Source organism: Oncorhynchus masou, chromosome 6 (genome assembly GCF_036934945.1).
Source record: "Oncorhynchus masou masou isolate Uvic2021 chromosome 6, UVic_Omas_1.1, whole genome shotgun sequence".
Lineage (NCBI taxonomy): Eukaryota > Metazoa > Chordata > Actinopteri > Salmoniformes > Salmonidae > Oncorhynchus > Oncorhynchus masou.
Genome location: NC_088217.1, coordinates 14415323 through 14433028, shown reverse-complemented (window position 1 = coordinate 14433028; position 17706 = coordinate 14415323). Strand labels below are relative to the sequence as shown.

Below are 17706 nucleotides of genomic sequence, written 5' to 3'. Positions count from 1 at the left end.
AGGATTAAATCAAATTAATTCCGAATATATATCTGTCACAGGTTGGCTCATACGTGGCGATTCCACAGATTTACATTGTGCATCCTCTTTCTGAGACTAGAGCCAGGTGCCTTCAATAAAAAATGCTGGGGTTGATACACCGCGCCCATGCATCTCAATCCCAGTGGTATCGGCACAGACGGCGAGTCCCTCCGCTGTCAACATGATCTATGCCTTTTATGTCTGTCTCGGTCTAGCGGTGCACGCTAGAGTGACATTTGATGTTTGTTTGTTCGGTGATTGAGGTGCAGAAATAATGCCCACCAAGTTGAGATTCTGCCCTCTGATGAATTGTGTGAGAGGCATTTGAGGCGAGAGACAGCGAGAAAAAAATATCCTCAGTGATTCAACTGATAAAAACTGAAATTGCTGAAAAATGTATCCAGACTGTAATATCACCAGGTGATCAAATAGAAATCACCAAGGAACAAACTCCAAATAGACTTTTAGATTAGATCATGAACCAATCATAAGCTTCTGGGGCAATATTTCATTGGACTACATTCTTGGCAATCAAGTTGAATGTGAAATTCTAAACAAAGAAATCACACTGAATATTGTGCAATACTTAAATAGCAAGCATTCATACCCCAAGGAGTTTATTGAATGTGATTTTCACCAAAGAAATATAATCAGATGTTATTGTTCTGATTTTAACATAATTTCCACGCTATTTATTTGACCATGCGTCATATTAGTTATAAGGGAAAAGAATCACACTTAAAAGAACATCTTAAATGTTTTTTGAATTACAACTCACATTTATACTATTGATTCTTGTTTCAAACACCTGGAGCAGGACCTGATGTGTTTGATGTTTGGAATTCAGCCTTTGTTAGGAATTCGGCTCCTGAGGACTACATTAACATAGATCTTTGTAATGCTGAGGCCTACATTAACATAGATCTTTTGTAATGCTGAGGCCTACATTAACATAGATCTTTTGTAATGCTGAGGCCTACATTAACATAGATCTTTTGTAATGCTGAGGCCTACATTAACATAGATCTTTTGTAATGCTGAGGCCTACATTAACATAGATCTTTGTAATGCTGAGGCCTACATTAACATAGATCTTTTGTAATGCTGAGGCCTACATTAACATAGATCTTTGTAATGCTGAGGCCTACATTAACATAGATCTTTTGTAAAGCTGAGGCCTACATTAACATAGATCTTTGTAATGCATAGATCTTTTGTAATGCTGAGGCCTACATTAACATAGATCTTTTGTAATGCTGAGGCCTACATTAACATAGATCTTTTGTAATGCTGAGGCCTACATTAACATAGATCTTTGTAATGCTGAGGCCTACATTAACATAGATCTTTGTAATGCTGAGGCCTACATTAACATAGATCTTTGTAATGCTGAGGCCTACATTAACACAGATCTTTGTAAGGCCTAACACAGACATTAACATAGATCTTTTGTAATGCTGAGGTCTACATTAACATAGATCTTTTGTAATGCTGAGGCCTACATTAACATAGATCTTTTGTAATGCTGAGGCCTACATTAACATAGATCTTTTGTAATGCTGAGGCCTACATTAACATAGATCTTTTGTAATGCTGAGGCCTACATTAACATAGATCTTTTGTAATGCTGAGGCCTACATTAACATAGATATTTTGTAATGCTGAGGCCTACATTAACATAGATAGATTTTGTAATGCTGAGGTCTACATTAACATAGATCTTTGTAATGCTGAGGCCTACATTAACATAGATCTTTGTAATGCTGAGGCCTACATTAACATAGATCTTTGTAATGCTGAGGCCTACATTAACATAGATCTTTGTAATAAAGCCTACTAACACAGATCTTTGGTCTACATTAACATAGATCTTTGAGGTCTACATTAACATGATCTTTTGAGGTCTACATTAACATAGATCTTTGTAATGCTGAGGCCAACATTAACATAGATCTTTGTAGTGCTGAGGCCTACATTAACATAGATCTTTTGTAAAGCTGAGGTCTACATTAACATAGATCTTTCGTAATGCTGAGGCCTACATTAACATAGATCTTTCGTAAAGCTTGCATGTGAGAGTCTAGAGGACAATAAGTGTCTCTGAATATTTTATGCAGACTTGAGCCACCTCTTAACCGTATAAGTCTCAAAGGTCCAAGGGCCCACACCGTGAATCTTAAAATAATATCTTAAGCTTTTTCATTGAGCATTTGTACCAGAGAAACTATAGCCAATTATCACGTAAGCTTCTTTCACTGTATTACACAAAACACTCTGGACCTCTTACCCTGCCCCCAGGACAGTGCAAATACAAGCCATTGGATGCCAATAATCCCCCCAGGACCTGGTCAGTACACTTTCACCCATATAATACGTAACTGGCTGGGACGGCTGGACGGACACGCTAACATACTACAGTATCATCTGCATAGTACCGTATAAACCACCAGACGAGTGCTCTTCAGAATGTCCCTTAAGTCAGCTGTAGAGTCTTGTCCCTGCATCTGGGCAAACTACAACCTTTCAGGAGGACATCACTTCTTTGTTCCCACAGTGTGAATAGACGGTTTGACTAACAATTCAATGAGGAACGCAAAACACTTTATTGATTCTGACTAAATTATCTAAGGAGATTTATAATTGACATGTTTCACTTTGTCTGCCCTGAGGGATACAACCAATGAGTATTTAAAAATATATATACACTGCTCAAAAAAATAAAGGGAACACTAAAATAACACATCCTAGATCTGAATGAATGAAATATTCTTGTTAAATACTTTTTTCTTTACATAGTTGAATGTGCTGACAACAAAATCACAAAAATGATCAATGGAAATCAAATTTATCAACCCATGGAGGTCTGGATTTGGATTAAAGTGGAAAACCACACTACAGGCTGATCCAACTTTGATGTAATGTCCTTAAAACAAGTCAAAATGAGGCTCAGTAGTGTGTGTGGCCTCCACGTGCCTGTATGACCTCCCTACAACGCCTGGGCATGCTCCTGATGAGGTGGCGGATGGTCTCCTGGGGGATCTCCACCCAGACCTGGACTAAAGCATCGGCTAACTCCTGGACAGTCTGTGGTGCAACGTGGCGTTGGTGGATGGAACGAGACATGATGTCCCAGATGTGCTCAATTGGATTCAGGTCTGGGGAACGGGCGGGCCAGTCCATAGCATCAATGCCTTCCTTTTGCAGGAATTGCTGACACACTCCAGCCACATGAGGTCTAGCATTGTCTTGCATTAGGAGGAACCCAGGGCCAACCGCATCAACATATGGTCTCACAAGGGGTCTGAGGCTCTCATCTCGGTACCTAATGGCAGTCAGGCTACCTCTGGTGAGCACATGGAGGGCTGTGCGGCCCCCCAAAGAAATGCCACTCTACACCATGACTGACCCACCGCCAAACCGGTTATTCTGGAGGATGTTGCAGGCAGCAGAACGTTCTCCACGGCGTCTCCCGACTCTGTCACGTCTGTCACATGTGCTCAGTTCACACTGAGCACTCTTTGTATCACGCCTGCTTCCACTCTCCCTCTCTGGTGCCCTCTGCCTATCTTTACGCACACCACCAAGACTCTTCCTAGACCTGGCCACCTGGCCAAACTGAGCAATTGGGGGAGAAGAGCCTTGGTCAGGGAGGTGACCAAGAACCCAATGGTCACTGTGACAGAGCTCCAAAGTTCCTCTGTGGAGATGGGGGAACCTTCAGAAGTATCACCATCTCTGCAGCATTCCACCAATCAGGCCTTTATGGTAGAGTGGCCAGACGGGAAGCCACTCCTCAGCAAAAGGCATATGACAGCTCGCCTGGTGTTTGCCAAGAGATTCTCTGGTCTGATGAAACCAAGATTGAACTACTTGGCCTGAATGCCAAACGTTGCGTCTGGAGGAAACCTGGCACCATCCCTAAGGTGAAGCATGGTTGTGGCAGCATCATGCTATGGGAGACTGGGAGACTAGTCAGAATCCAGGGAAAGATTAACGGAGCAAAGTATAGAGAGAGCCTTGATGAAAACCTGCTCCAGAGTGCTCAGGACCTCAGACTGGGGGTGAAGGTTCACCTTTCAACAGGACAATGACCCTAAGCACACAGCCAAGACAACGTAGAAGAGGTTTCGGGACAAATCTCAATGTCCTTGAGTGGCCCAGCCAGAGCCCGACTTAACATCTTTGGAGAGACCTGAAAATAGCTGTGCAGTGACGCTACCCATCCAACCTGACAGAGTTTGAGAGGATCTGCAGAGAAGAATGGGAGAAACTCACCAAATACAGGTGGCCAATCTTGTAGTGCCATACCCAAGAAGATTTGAGGCTGTAATCGCTGCCAAAGGTACTTCAACAAAGTACTGAGTAAAGGGTCTCAAAACCCATGGAAATGTGACATTTCAGTTGTTTTTTTTAACACATTTGCAGACATTTCTAAAGACCAGGTTTTGCTTTGTCTTTATTGGGTATTGTATGTAGGTTGATGAGGGGGAAAAATGATTTAATCCAGTTTAGAATAAGGCAGTAACATAACAAATGTGGAAAGGTCAAGGGGTCTGAATACTTTGTGAATGCACTGTACAGGGCATACTAGTACCAGATAAATGTGCAGAGGTACGAAGTATTTGAGGTATGTACAGTTGAAGTCGGAAGTTTACATAACTTGTTTTTTCAACCACTCCACAAATTTCTCGTTAACAAACTATAGTTTTGGCAGTTAGGACATCTACTTTGTGCATGACACAAGTAAGTTTTCCAACAATTGTTTACAGACAGATTATTTCACTGTATCACAATTCCAGTGGGTCAGAGGTTTACATACACTAAGTTGCCTGTGCCTTTAACAGCTTGGAACATTCCAGAAATGATGCTGTGGCTTTAGAAGCTCCTGATAGACTAATTGACATCATTTGAGTCAATTTGAGGTGTACCTGTAGATGTATTTCAAGGCCTACCTTCAAACTCAGTGCCTCTTTGCTTGACATCATGGGAAAATCAAAAGAAATCACCCAAGACCTCAGAAAAAAAATTGTAGAGCTCCACAAGACTGGTTCATCCTTGGGAGCAATTTCCAAACGCCTGAAGGTACCACGTTCATCTGTACAAACAATAGTACGCAAGTATAAACCCCATGGGACAAAGCAGCTGTCATACCACTCAGGAAGGAGACGCGCTCTGTATCTTAGAGATGAACGTACTTTGGTGCGAAAAGTGCAAATCAATCCCAGAACAACAGCAAAGGACTTTGTGAAGATGCTGGGGAAACAGGTACAAAAGTATCTATATCCACAGTAAAATTAGTCCTATTTATGTATTTAACCATTATTTAAGCAGGAAGGGCTCATTGAGATTTAAAATCTATTTTTTAAGAGCGTCCTGGCCAAGATAGGCAGCACCAAGTCATTACAAAAATTACAGACAAACAACATGAAAAACTACAAGTAATCTAGTCAACACCATAGAATTCACAAGAGTATAACAAAATCAAAAACAGCAAATTAAAAACATTGACAGGTCAGGGAATCAGTCTCAAGATCATTCATCAGTGATTTAAAAATACCAATCGGGACAGGTTCTTCCAGTTTAAAACTATTTTGTAAAGCGTTCCAAGACGATGGCGCAGAGTACATAAAAGCCCTTTTACCAAATTTAGTTTGGACATTTGGAACAGTTAGCAGGATAAAGTCCAGCGAACGAAGAGAGAACCCACCACATCTCTGAACAATAAAAATGCACAAATAAAAAGGTAGTAAACCCTAAATGGCTTTGTAAATAAAAGTATACCAGTGACTGAGCCTACGAGTGACTAGAGAAGGCCAGCCAACCCTGGTATACAAAGTGCAGTGGTGCGTAATGGTTTTGCAGTTTAAAATAAATCTCAAAGTGCCATGGTAAAGAGTGTCAATTGATCTCAAAACACTGAGCGGAAGCATTCATATATAAAATCTCCCCATAGTCTAGTAAAGGTATAAATGTAGCTGATACTGGCCTCCTTCTGGCTTCAAAAGAATAACAGGCCTTATTCCTAAAATAAAATCACAATTTCAGATTCAATTTTTTTGTAAGTTGTTGAATATGCAATTTAAAAGAGAGGCCGTCATCAATTAAAATGACAAGATATTTATATGAGGTTACAACCTCAATCTCCTTGCCCTGACAGGTAGTTATAGGTGAAAGGTTCAGGGGTATATTTCTTGCTTTAGAAAACACCATTAGTTTAGTTGTCAGTATTGAGGATAAGCTTCAATTGACACAAGGTATGTTGAACAGTATAAAAAGCAGTTTACAAGTTCTGGAAAGCTTTTGTAAGAGACGAGGCACAACAGTAAATAACAGTATCATCAGCATAAAAATGAAGTTGCGCATTTTGGAAATTTTTGTGTAAATCATTTATATACATTGTAAATATACACCATTAAAAGACAGCCAATTTAACAGACATAAGCCCATCAAATTGAGTGCACTGAGTTCTATCAGACAGATAGTTAGCGAACCATGCAACTGCATGCTCTGAAAGACCTACACTCTCTCCCTTAGTATAGCATGATCAACTGTATCAAGTCTTAGCGAGATCAATAAAAAGTGAGACACAGTGCCGTTTTTAGTCAAGGGCTTCAATGGTATCATTTAAAACCTTCATGGCTGCTGTAATTGTGCTATGCTTCTTCCTGAAGCCCGATTGGTACATTGATAAAAATAGAGTTAGTAAATAAAAACTCTTTTAGCTGTTCACTCACAAGGGTTTCAAGTATTTTCACCAGGGGTGACAGCTTTGAGATTGGCCTATAATTATTTAAAATAGTTTGATCTCCCCCTTTTAAAAATTGGTAGGACAAATGCTGATTTCCCGATGTTCAGAAATTCATTACATTCCAGGGTTAGATTGAACAGATATGTAAGTGGTCCTATATTGACATCACCTGAAAGGCCACTCAGCAAGGAAGAAGCCACTGCTCCAAAACTGCCATAAAAAAAGCCAGACTACGGTTAGCAACTGCACATGTGGACAAAGATTGTACTTTTTGGAGAAATGTCCTCTCACCCAATGTATTGTGGGAAGCTTGTGGAAGGCTACCCGAGACATTTGACCCAAGTTAAACAATTTAAAGGCAATGCTACTGTGCCTTCAGAAAGTATTCACACCGCTTGACTTTTTCCACATTTTGTTGTGTTACTAAGTGGGATTAAAATTGATTTAATTGTCGTTTTTTTTGTGAATTATCTACACAAAATACTCTGTCAAAGTGGAAGAAAAATTCTAACATGTTTTTTTTATTAATAAAAATAAACCACTAATATACAGTATCTTGATTACAGAAGTATTCAACCCCCTGAATCAATACATGTTAAAATCACCTTCGGCAGTGATTACAGCTGTGACTCTTTCTGGGTAAGTCTCTAGAGCTTTCCACACCTGGATTGTACAATATATTCCCATTATTCTTTAAACAGATTCCTCAAGCTCTGTCAAGATGGTTGTTGATTATTATTAGAAAGACATTTTCAAGTCTTTTGAGCAGTGTCAATTTAGTGTCTATATATAGTCTAGTGAGTGTGTGTAGGGAGTGCAGATCATTCCGGTACCATTAATTGACTACTTAGCAGTCTGGCTATTTAGCTGTCTTATGGCTTAGGGGTAGAAGCTGTCTCTGAGCCTGTTGGTCTAAGAGCCAATGCTCTGGTACCGTTTGTGAGACGGTAGCAGAGCGAACAGTCTATGGATTGGATGGCTGGAGTTTTTGGTAATTTTTTGTCTCTTCCTCTGACACCACCTGATAGAGGTCCTGGATGACAGTAGTAGTTTAAAGAATAATAATTTTAAAAAATATATAAAATAAACTGTGGTGCAAATGAATGTTATAAAGGTTTCATTCTATTTACAGTTATCGCATCAATTCAGGTAATTTATCGCAATATGGATTTCTGCACATATCGCCCATCTCCCAGCCATAGCGTCTCTCCATGATAAGCATTATTCACAACAGCCATGATAAACACAGCCATTGATGTTTGATGACGGTGCCTTATTTTATATGATAGAAGTTTATACAATTTTAAAAACATTACAATACATTCGCAGATTTCACAACACACTGTGTGCCCTCAGGCCCCTACCACATATCTACAGTACTAAATCCATGTGTATGTGTGTGTATAGTGCATATGTTAGTGTGTGTCATTGACTAGACTGAGATGTATTTTACTAACCAACTCTGCTGCTGTTTTAAACATCAAAAGGAATGCGAGGCTATAGGCCACCACACCATGTTGGAAGATCTGAGTGACAGCTGAGGCTATAGGCCACCACACCATGTTGGGAGATCTGAGTGACAGCTGAGGCTATAGGCCACCACACCATGTTGGGAGATCTGAGTGACAGCTGAGGCTATAGCCCACCACACCATGTTAAGAGATCTGAGTGACAGCTGAGGCTATAGGCCACCACACCATGTTGAGACATCTGAGTGACAGCTGAGGCTATAGCCCACCACACCATGTTGAGACATCTGAGTGACAGCTGAGGCTATAGCCCACCACACCATGTTGAGACATCTGAGTGACAGCTGAGGCTATAGGCCACCACACCATGTTGGGAGATCTGAGTGACAGCTGAGGCTATAGGCCACCACACCATGTTGGGAGATCTGAGTGACAGCTGAGGCTGTAGCCCACCACACCATGTTAAGAGATCTGAGTGACAGCTGAGGCTATAGGCCACCACACCATGTTGAGACATGCCCACCACACCATGGAGAGATCTGAGTGACAGCTGAGGCTATAGCCCACCACACCATGTTGAGATATCTGAGTGACAGCTGAGGCTATAGCCCACCACACCATGTTGAGAGATCTGAGGCTATAGCCCACCACACCATGTTGAGAGATCTGAGTGACAGCTGAGGCTATAGCCCACCACACCATGTTTGGAGATCTGAGACACCATGTTGGGAGATCTGAGTGACAGCTGAGGCTATAGGCCACCACACCATGTTGGGAGATCTGAGTGACAGCTGAGGCTATAGCCCACCACACCATGTTGAGAGATCTGAGGCTATAGCCCACCACACCATGTTGAGAGATCTGAGTGACAGCTGAGGCTATAGCCCACCACACCATGTTGGGAGATCTGAGACACCATGTTGGGAGATCTGAGTGACAGCTGAGGCTATAGGCCACCACACCATGTTGGGAGATCTGAGTGACAGCTGAGGCTATAGCCCACCACACCATGTTGAGAGATCTGAGGCTATAGGCCACCACCATGTTGGGAGATGAGTGACAGTTGCCACCACACCATGTTGGGAGACTGAGTGACATGTTAGGCCACCACACCAGAGAGTGACAGCTGAGGCTATGCCACCACACCAGCTGAGGCTATAGGCCACCACACCATGTTGGGAGATCTGAGTGACAGCTGAGGCTATAGCCCACCACACCATGTTGGGAGGAGGCTATAGGCCACCACACCATGTTGGGAGATCTGTGACAGCTGAGGCTATAGCCACCACACCATGTTGGGAGACCATGTTGGAAGATCTGAGGCTATAGGCCACCACACCATGTTGGGAGAGATGACAGCTGAGGCTATAGGCCACCACACCATGTTGGGAGATCTGAGTGACAGCTGAGGCTATAGGCCACCACACCATGTTGGAAGATCTGAGTGACAGCTGAGGCTATAGGCCACCACACCATGTTGGGAGATCTGAGTGACAGCTGAGGCTATAGCCCACCACACCATGTTGGGAGATCTGAGTGACAGCTGAGGCTATAGGCCACCACACCATGTTGGAAGATCTGAGTGACAGCTGAGGCTATAGGCCACCACACCATGTTGGGAGATCTGAGTGACAGCTGCCTGTTCTTACAGGTGGGCAGAAGCTTGTGGAGGAAAATAGTTTATCAGCCTGGGTGCTACTACACATAACTGAGCACAGGAATGTTATTCTCTAGATCAAGTGATTTTGAAGGGGTTGAACTCCCCTCACCCCCTTCACACACACACACACACACACACACACACACACACACACACACACACACACACACACACACACACACACACAAGCTCAAACAAGAGTAGAGTAGTATTCTTAGAAATACTGTATTTTCTGCTTGAGACCTCAAAAGTCTTGCTCTTCCTACAAGCATGTTTCATCAATGTATCTGATTGCATGTGCACGCTACAGTTTAAAAAATATATCTATACACAAATATTTTATTAACTTTTATTGAATCAGGGGAGCCCAATTGAGAGCAGGATCTCATTTCCAATGGTGCCCTGGGCAGTGTACAATAGATGATCCAGTAGCCTACATGAAAAGGGTGTGTCTCAAAGGTTTTTATTTATTTGCTTTTCGATGATGCAGTAAGCAGGAAGATCATTGCCTCCCAATCACAAGTTTGAGCCATAACTTTGATTGAGGAATAATCCAAAAAGACAATGGACTATTCGGAGACATTTTGATGTTGGTAATAATAACTTGTAAACACAGTATTTGAAAGAAAAATCATGTAATACATAGATTTTATAATTCAATACGACATATGGACCTTAGCCTACTTGTTTGATGTAGTAGACTGCCATATCATCTTAAATGTCAGCTTTTGGTATGGATTTCAGACTCTGGCTCCAAATTCCCACAGGAGGACATTAGACATTTCACTCCCATGACATCATGGAACTGTTTCACAGTGCTGCTTGCATAACATCAGCTTTTATTTCTATATGGAGAGTTTACTATATGCCATTATTGCATGGCAGATCGACTAGCGTTCACTAAAAGTTACCATGCATCCTTACCAACTTCGAACGTTCCTGGTAGACGAGCTTTACCCTGTCATATAACGTGTTTACAGAGAGAATCAGGTCATCAAAATAAAATGCTTGCAACGTTGCACGGGTTATTGGGATACTTTCATGAGGAACTGATATGGCTGGTCTTGATGAGAATAGTTTGTGGTGTGTTCTTTCAATAGGTTTCCGCTGTTAGAACTTTGATAAATAGGCGTAGTCTATCTAGTGCAATACATACAGCACGAAAACCTTCAACCCAATGACTGACCTTTGAAGTCTTCGGTGAGGGATAATTTTAGTAGGCTACTTTCAGCATTTACTTTTAGGTCATTCTAATCCAAGTGTCGGGTAGTTTACATAGTTACATGTAGGAAAGGGACCAAATACACGTTTTAGAGTGTTGTTTATTAGCGCCATGTTGGACTTACCTTTAATACTAATTCCAAGTCCTCCCACATCTTGCTTTGTAACTCTCACCGTGCGCTTAACGTTGGTGATAGTTTCTGGGACGGGAAAGGAGCTGAGGTTGGCTGGGTCTCCATTAATGTCACCGGCGGGAGTTGGGTTGGGTTTCACTGGTTCTTCGGCGACCTCTCCGGGGCTCACGGTTAAAGTCTCCTCCGTAAGTGTGGCTAATACACGGATCCAACGGTCCACGGTAACTCGAAGTTCCAACAGTCCAGTTTTCTGTGCCTTCATCGCGGCAGCCATGTTCAACACATTCCTGGAATAACTCTATAGACGGGTTGGCAGTCGTGTAAAGAGATAGGGGTAAGGCAGGAGACCCAGCCCCCTTCTCCAACTCCCTCTCCTGTTCCAAGATGTTTTGCAATATCATACTCGAAAGTTAATTGAGCACAATTCTTTTCATTAATGAACAAAGTTGGAGCAGTGGGGCCAACATTTTTTTTTGACGATGCAAATAGTTAATTGGTCCTGGACTTTCATATTTCTTCATAAAAAACACAAAGTGTTAGAAATCATTCTATTGACAGACATCCCGATTTAACATGAGTCAAAGGCTGCAGTAGCCTACCAAATCAAACTACTCCTAAGGATGTTTTTGATGGGTCAAATATTTGAATCTTATATTTTAATATTATTGACCATGGTTTAGGTTTGATGTTTTCTCTGATAAAAACATATTGATATTGTAGCGAATTCGGGGTAGCCACAACCGGGACTCGGACACCAGTCCAGCAATTGTAGCTCCCGAGTGGGGCAGGTGTCGGTAAGGCACTGCATCTCAGTGCAAGAGGCATCACTATAAACCCTGGTTCAATTCCATGCTGTTTCACAGCCGGCCGTGATTGGGAGTCCCATAGTCGTTAGGGTTTGGCCGGGATAGGCCGTCATTGTAAATAAAACTGTGTTCTTAACTGACTTGACTAGTGAAATAAAAATTGTCAGCCAACACCTTAACCATTATGCCCAAACCATTTGATGAGGTTGCTAGGTTATATAATATCCCCTTCCTTCAGGAGAGTGTGTCCTCATGCTTCTCTTTACCGAGTCGCTCAACATGCCCCTCCGATGGCCTCAGGTGCCATCCCACTTCTGACACCAGTGTAGGGAATTCAGGGGGGGTAGTCCCAAACGGAACTCAAACCCAGGTCCAGCAACTGTCAAACCAACACCTTAACCAGCCACTAGGTTTTGGGTTAAGGTCACCACAATTTTTTTTGTATTTTTTTTTTATATAACTAGGCAAGTCAGTTAAGAACAAATTCTTATTTACAATAACGGCCTACACCGGCCAAACCCTGTTGACACTGGGCCAATTGTGCACCACCCTATGGAACTCCGAATCACGGGCCGGTTGTGATACAGGCTTGATTCAAACCAGGGTGTCTGTAGTGACGCCTCAAGCACTGAAATGCAGTGACTTAGACCGCTGTGCCACTCGGGAGCCACAATATCATGTTGTAACTTGTTCTTTACACTTGTATGAAACATACACGATTTGTATGATGTTGCATTGTATCTAATGGTGGTAGATCTAAATATCCCATTATCTTTAGCCAAAATGTATTACAATACAATCCCTCTTTAGTGATGATATTGAATTCTACCAGAGGGAAACTTTATATGATTCATTTACATAATAGCCCTAATAGTCCACGACAGTTTTGCACCTCAAAAGGTTAAAGGAAAGACATGATATGTATCCATTTTGTTTTAGTATATAAAAAACACATTCAATGAAGAAGGTGAAACATAGGCCTACTTTATTAAAGTGCTGAGAAATAGCAACTCAGTCCATTTTGAGATTAACATTGCCAGTGTAATAGAATCATCAATAACCTATAAACTGTTTTATAGGAGACAACCATCCCAACCATCTCACTAGGCCAGAAACAGTACGATTTTCACTATTAGACCACTATGGGCCCTGATCAACAGTAGTGCACTATATAGGGAATAGGGTGCCATTTGGGATACATCCCAACCATCTCACTAGGCCAGAAACAGTACGATTTTCACTATTAGACCACTATGGGCCCTGATCAACAGTAGTGCACTATATAGGGAATAGGGTGCCATTTGGGATACAAGCTATATTGACCTCTTCTTGGGCTCTTAGCATATGGCCCTTCCTCTAAAGAAGTTAACACCATGCTGTAGGCGAGGATGTAGTATGGGGCTCTGAAACTTAATCAATAACAACCCTATCTGCCAATTACTCCGAAGAGCCTGAGGCAGACAAAATGTGAATTCCTGAGGGGTAAGGGGAGTGTGCTCTTAGTACAGAGAACAGAGTGTCCATACCAAATGGCACCCTATTCCCTGCACTTTTGGCCAGGGCCCTATAGGTTTCTTGTTGCTCTGGTCAAAAGTAGTGCATTATACATGCAGGTTGACGTTTATTGTCACGAGTCTTGTGCTGGAGGCAGAACTGAGCGATTTCCCCTTAGGTAGGCCAGCTGCAAAGTCAAAATTGACAATATTGTTCAAATTCATGAAAACAAAAATGTGCTTTTTAGTCTTAATTTAAGGTTTGGGTTATAGGCATTAGTCTTAGCAGTGAGGTTGAGTTTATGGTTCTGATTGTATGTATGACTTAGTGGCTGTGCCAGCTAGTGACTACTCTGCAGAGCTTCCTCCAGAACAAGATTCACGACGAAAAACGCTAACCTGCGCACCACATACGGAATAGGGTTTCAATTTGGAACACAACAAGACAGTCGCGAGAAAGGAGTTTGTCTGTCAAGCTCTAGTCTTCCTTTTAGCCACGATACACATCGTGAGGAAAGTTTCCCGTAAAATAACTCCAATAGAACATCTGTCAGTGCAAAACACTTAGAAGCGTATTCTGTATATGGTTTCACCTACACATTTTTGGAAGGCTAATAATTTATAATTTGTGCTCACTGGCCCATAGCTCGTGATCTGTGGGAAATAGAAAATAAAAAGTAAGAAAGACACTGGGAAATACTTTGATGGAGTTCAATAGCTTTTTAGATCCTATTTCATGTTTTTTTTCAAGCCTTTGCCACCCTCTGGTGGTTGAACCTACCTATCGCGTGTGTCTCCACGTCAGTCTATGGTATCTTGACATAGGAGACTTGTATTTGCTCATCCTGTGATGTCAGTAATGCGACACATAATGAATATACAGAACGAGTCAAATGTAAAGGTGAATGGGGAGGTTCCACCATGGTATTTTTAAATCAGTAAAGGGAATTGAACAAGTGCACACTTTGGGAGGAAGAAGAGAAAATTCAGAAGTAGCCAGGAAAAGCCAAATGTAGCCATGTGGGCTGACCTCTGACCTCAGCTACAACTACAATACTTTACATTTAAATAGATGTTGATGTTTTTTTAATGCAATACTGAAATGGGGAGACAGATTAAAGAATATGTGGATAAGGGTGGCCCCACCGCTAGGTGGTTTATGTAGTCTGGAGTCGACAAAACTTGGGCCCATATTCATAATAGATAGTTGATTATGAACGCCAATCTAGGAGCAGTTTTGCCTTTCACACACACACACACACACACACACACACACACACACACACACACACACACACACACACACACACACACACACACACACACACACACACACACACACACAAAGCATGAAATCAAAGCACAGATATATACAGTTGAAGTCGGAAATTTACATACACTTAGGTTGGAGTCATTAAAACTTGTTTTTCAATCACTCCACACATTTCTTGTTAACAAACTATAGTTTGGGCAAGTCGGTTAGGGCATCTACTTTGTGCATGACACAAGTAAGTTTTTCAACAATTGTTTACAGACAGAATATTTCACTTATAATTCACTGTATCACAATTCCAGTGGGTCAGAAGTTTACATACACTAAGTTGACTGTGCCTTTAAACAGCTTGGAAAATTACAGAAAATTATGTTTTGGCTTTAGAAGCTTCTGATAGGCTAATTGACATAAGTTGAGTCAATTGGAGGGTTACCTGTAGATGTATTTCAAGGCCTACCTTCAAACTCAAGGTCTCTTTGCTTGACATCATGGGAAAATCAAATGAAATCAGCCAAGACCTCAGAAAAAAATTGTAGACCTCCACAAGTCTGGTTCATCCTTTGGAGCAATTTCCAAATGCCTGAAGGTACCACGTTCATCTGTACAAACAATAGTGTGCAAGTATAAACACCATGGGACCACGCAGCCATCATACCGCTCAGGAAGGAGACGCGTTCTGTCTCCTAGAGATTAACATACTTTGGTGTGAAAAGTGCAAATCAATCACAGAACAACAACAAAGGACCTTGTGAAGATGCTGGAGGAAACAGGTACAAAATTATCTATATCCACAGTAAAACGAGTCCTATATCGACATAACCTGAAAGGCTGCCCAGCAAGGAAGCAGCCACTGCTCCAAAACTGCCATAAAAAAGCCAGACGACGGTTTGCAACTGCACATGGGGACAAATATTGTACTTTTTGGAGAAATGTCCTCTGGTCTGCGGAAACAAAAATATAACTGTTTGGCCATAATGACTATTGTTATGTTTGGAGGAAAAAGGGGGATGCTTCCAAGCCGAAGAACACCATTCCAACAGTGAAGCACGAGGGAGACAGCATCGTGTTGTGGGGCTGCTTTTCTGCAGGACTGGTGCACTTCAAAATAGATGGCAGCATGAGGAAGGAAAATTATGTGGATATATTGAAAGAATATCTTGAGACATTAGTCAGGAAGTTAAGGCTTGGTCGCAAATGGTTCTTTCAAATGGACAATGGCCCCAAGCATACTTCCTAAGTTGTGGCAAAATGGCTATAGGACCACATAGTCAAGGTATTGGAGTGGCCATCACAAAGCCCTGACCTCAATCCTGTAGAAAATATGTGGGCAGAATTGAAAAGGCGTGGGTGAGCAAGGAGACCTACAAACCTGACTCAGTTACACCAGCTCTGTCAGGAGGAATGGTACAAAATTCACCCAACTTATTGTGGGAAGCTTGTGGAAGGTTACCCGAAATGTTTGACCCAAGTTAAACAATTTAAAGGCAACTACCAAATACTATTTGAGTGTATGTAAACTTCTGACCCAATGGGAATGTGATGAAAGAAATAAAAGCTGAAATCAATCATTATTTATATTATTATTCTGACATTTCACTTTCTTAAAATAAAGTGGTGATCCTAATTGACCTAAAACAGGCCATTTTTACTCTGATTAAATGTCAGGAATTGTGAAAAAAACGTGTTTAAATGTATTTGGCTAAGGTGTATGTAAACCTCTGACTTCAACTGTACACTTAATCTCCAAAGGTAATTTAAATTAATCTGTTAGACGTGTAGATAGCTCGATCTTAAAACAGACTGACTGACCGACTGACCGACCGACCGACCGACCAACCAACCCGAACCCATAACCACACATAACCCTCCAAAGTCTCAGTACTAGGGGCATCACTATAGACACCCTGGTTGGAATCCAGGCTGTATCCCCACTGGCTGTGATTGGGAGTCCCATAGGGCAGTGCACAATTGGCCCAGTGTCATCCAGGTTTGGCCAGTGTAGGCCGTCATTGTAAATAAGAATTTGTTCTTAACTGACTTGCCTAGGTAAATGTATGAAGCCTTTTTGAGTTGTAGTTTTTTATAAAGTGAGACCCCACAATAATCTTCCCAGTTCTGACAATACAATTTACTGCTGCAGATCTGATATGTGTTAAAACACTGTGAAAATGATTTGTTATTTGAAAGACCTTGTGCGATGTCATCTCTCGTGGAAAGACTACAAGTCTGACCAAATTACGCAAGATTTTAGTTCTGGGTTAACCAGCATTATGTGCAGGTGAAAATAGATTGACTAACAGTTACAGACAAGTACAGTAGAACATAAACTCAGCAAAGAAAGAAATGTCCTCTCACCGTCAACTGCGTTTATGTTCAGCAAACTTAACATCTGTAAATATTTCTATGAACATAACAGGATTCAACAACTGAGACATAAACTGAACAAGTTCCACAGACATGTGACTGCCAGAAATGGAATAATGTGTTCCTGAACAAAGGGGGGGTCGAAATCAAAAGTAACAGTCAGTATCTGGTGTGGCCACCAGCTGCATTAAGTACTGCAGTGCATTTCCTCCTCATGGACTGCACCAGATTTGCCAGATCTTGCTGTGAGATGTTACCTTTTTCAATTCAATTCAAATTTATTTATAGAGCCCTTCGTACATCAGCTGATATCTCAAAGTGCTGTACAGAAACCAGCCTAAAACCCCAAACAGCAGGCAATGCAGGTGTAAAAGCATGGTGGCTAGGAAAAACTCCCTAGAAAGGCCAAAACCTAGGAAGAAACCTAGAGAGGAACCAGGCTATGTGGGGTGGCCAGTCCTCTTCTGGCTGTGCCGGGTGGAGATTATAACAGAACATGGCCAAGATGTTCAAATGT

The 17706-nt window shown here is 41.7% G+C and overlaps 1 protein-coding gene across 1 annotated transcript in view; it reads right to left on the bottom strand.

Moving 5' to 3' along the window:
* The window catches only part of LOC135541391 (alpha-1-syntrophin-like), an 80798-nt gene extending 69203 nt beyond the window's left edge, over positions 1 to 11595 (bottom strand). Inside the window, exon 1 of the mRNA XM_064967597.1 lies at positions 11245 to 11595. Coding sequence (XP_064823669.1) covers positions 11245 to 11527 — 283 coding nt within the window. The 5' untranslated portion in view covers positions 11528 to 11595. The remainder of the gene's footprint in view (positions 1 to 11244) is intronic.
* Positions 11596 to 17706: the final 6111 nt, after the last annotated feature.